The 3,314-nt window shown below is 30.6% G+C and overlaps 1 protein-coding gene across 1 annotated transcript in view; it reads right to left on the minus strand.

Moving 5' to 3' along the window:
- Positions 1–534: 534 nt before the first annotated feature.
- The window catches only part of LOC137614507 (kin of IRRE-like protein 2), a 255,251-nt gene continuing 252,471 nt past the window's right edge, over positions 535–3,314 (minus strand). The window contains exon 7 of the mRNA XM_068344302.1: positions 535–539. Within this exon, the coding sequence (XP_068200403.1) occupies positions 535–539 (5 nt within the window). The remainder of the gene's footprint in view (positions 540–3,314) is intronic.

The following is a 3,314-nucleotide window of genomic DNA, read 5'->3' on the forward strand; positions in this document are numbered from 1 at the left end:
CTTATGCATCATTATGTATCTAGAAATTATGAAATAGATTCGAATCTTAAAAAGAAAAGTTTAAAACCAAACACTTTGGTAACTTTCAACACATAGTTTTGATTAATTTATAATTGATAAGTCCGATTTGGCAATGCATTTTGGAACTTATTCACAGTTGAAAAAGTTAGCCGTTTATATTTATAATTTTTTTTTATGATTTAGAATAAATAACATTTACTAATCATATGTAGATCTATTCCACATTTCTGACCATAAAATCAGTATACTGCATTCTCCTTTTGAACAATACTGTTAACAAATCAACGTTTCACAAGTTAAATTAATGATTATTTCTGATTAACGTATAATCATTGATTAGATTCCACAGTGATAATCCAGTTGGATTCATCCTCCAATCCTTATCTATGTAAATTAAAAAATAAGTCCAATCAAGAAATACAGGGTTAGATAGATAATTAAATAGATATATAGATAGACAGAAATAGGTGACGTAAAACGAAATTTCAGAGCAATAAAAAAAAATTCCCTAAATTATCCTTGGAATAGAAAAGAGAAATAGATTTAGATTCATAAAATCGTTTAAGCCAAAATTCACTTCTTTCTAAGTGACTTTCCTCCGACCTTCGACAAAAGGCTTAACCTTTTCAATTATTGCAGTCCATTAAGCTTCATCGATTCTCATATTTTATTTTGAACTATTTCGCAAATTGAAACCTTGAATTATTATTATTATTATTATTATTATTATTATTATTATTATATACTACTGTAGTATTATTATTATTATTATTATTAATATTATTATTATTTCTATTATTACTATTATTATTATTATCATTATTACTATTATTATTATCATTATTATTAATATTATTATTATTATTATTATTATTATTATTATTATTATTATTATTATTATCAGGTTCTTATCTATGAAATATGAGTCCTCTTGCTCAACAAACACTGATATTCATAATATTCTGCCTACCTAAATGAAATCCCAAGTTTTACTAAAGACTTTTGAGAACGAAGTAAACAGACGCGATAACACATCCTTTATTTTATTTTCTTGAAAACGTCAATGTTTCCCTTCGTCTGATCCTGTTCAATTTGTCAATGTCTGAGGTTTTGGAGCGGTTTTATTGGTTCCTACAAAGGTAAGGGTTAACCCGATGCTCTTTTGGGAGTCCGTGATAATACCTTGTTTGGTCTTCACCTGTACTTTTTTCTAAGAAATTAGATTCTTCTATTTCATTCAGTCTTACGGAAAAACTGAACGATAAATATTGAGCAGAAATATTTGTTCAAATATATATTTCTCTCTCTCTCTCTCTCTCTCTCTCTCTCTCTCTCTCTCTCTCTCGAGGTAATTTTAAATGTAAACACAAATTTAGTATTAATGTTATATATCTTTTACAAGAATACAACTAAATCAGGGTCATGTTTTTAACGATATTTTTTAAACGAGTCTAGTAAAATCATGCGTTTTTTCATGTCAGACAAAATAAATTGTCGACTTTGTACACGATAATATTTTGATATTGTCAAAGCTTATCGTTATCACTATAAAGGACAATGAATTCAATCAGTTATGAGATTGAACATGAACAGGAAATATAAATTCTGCAAATGTAGGCATAACGTTTCATCTTTTTCATATTCCATCAAAGATAAATTTCATGAATGAAAGAGCCAGATGGCAATAAATGTCCCTGCAAAATGTCAAACTGTTTACCCAGAGACAATGGTTAATGTTTCGGTTGTGTGAACGAATGGAGAATAGCTTGTAGATGGCAGAGAGAGAGAGAGAGAGAGAGAGAGAGAGAGAGAGAGGATTGCTTTATAATAGTAGTCTCTCCCTGTGTCACTAAGCTTATTAGGACTATGATTTTATGCCATCTCTCTCTCTCTCTCTCTTCTCTCTCGTCTCATCTCCACACACACACAACACACACACAAAACCAGTGAGCTTTACTTATAAGGCAACGAGTTATTGTTCTCTCTCTCTCTCTCTCTCCTCTCTCTCCTCTCTCTCTCTCTCTCTCTCGCTCTCTCTCTCTCTCTCTCTCCTCTCTGACAGTAGGGATCTTTCACTAGAGTTATTATTTATATTTACCTTTCCCCTCTTTAGATAAAGAATGAATGAAAATAAAAGGACCTTTTGGTATTTCAACATGAGCAGTAGAGCGTAAATACAGACTTATTTTCATTTAATCTGATTGAGCTTTTGTTTTTCAAGAACATTGGCTAGAAACTGTTCTTCTTACTATTATGATTGGAATTCTGTTTGTAAGGTTGTATATAAAAGTATGTATTTGCAGTACATAGATATATAATTTCTAAGGTTTTTATAGTTTATATATGATAGATCTAATTTGATGTTGCTGTTCTGAAAATATTTTATTTTAATTATTCATTACTTCTTTTGTAGTTTATCTATTCCCTGTTCCCTTTCCTCACTGGGGCTATTTTTGCCTGTTTGGAGCCCTTGGGGTTATAATATCATGCTTTTCCAACTAGGGTTGTAGCTTAGGTGACATATATATTTATATATATATATATATATATATATATTTATATATATATATGTATATATATATATGTATATATATATATATATATATATGTATTATATATATATATATAATATATATATTTGCCCTAATCTTGGTATGCAAAATATGTTTTATACATCAAGGTTAATGCACTCTAGAATCATAAGGTGTGGTGTTTGACAGTATATTTCCACCACAGTGGAGAATTCCACCTAAAAATAGTGAGTACTATGTGAGCGATCAGTAGACAAGGTACTCACCTGAGATTATAGGTAGCACACAGAGTATTCATGAACCTTTTTGTAATAAAGTGAAAACCCCCATTTTCAGATGTGACATTATCCGTTGACATAGGACATATATATATATATATATATATATATATATCACCTCAAAAACTAGTTACGAAATGACAGGCAAAACAATCCTGAAACTCGCCACGAATTCTCCTCTGGATACAGACGTGACCCTGAGTACGAAAAGATGACCCCTCGTTAGCTTTCCCGAATAGCCAATGGCGTGGTGAAATGGTCATCTTGAGCTGTCCATAATAATATCAATGAAATGATAGCTTCCACAAGATCCAGTTTCTCTTCTTAGTAATCTCTCTCTCTCTCTCTCTCTCTCTCTCTCTCTCTCTCTCTTCAAAGGTTACACCACTCAATGTGGCAATTTCTTTACATACAAAATAGTAAATACTTTTCATAGACTTCCAGCGGATGTTGTAAAGAATAACATGGTAAACGAGTTCAAGAA

This window comes from Palaemon carinicauda, chromosome 20 (assembly GCF_036898095.1).
Source record: "Palaemon carinicauda isolate YSFRI2023 chromosome 20, ASM3689809v2, whole genome shotgun sequence".
Lineage (NCBI taxonomy): Eukaryota > Metazoa > Arthropoda > Malacostraca > Decapoda > Palaemonidae > Palaemon > Palaemon carinicauda.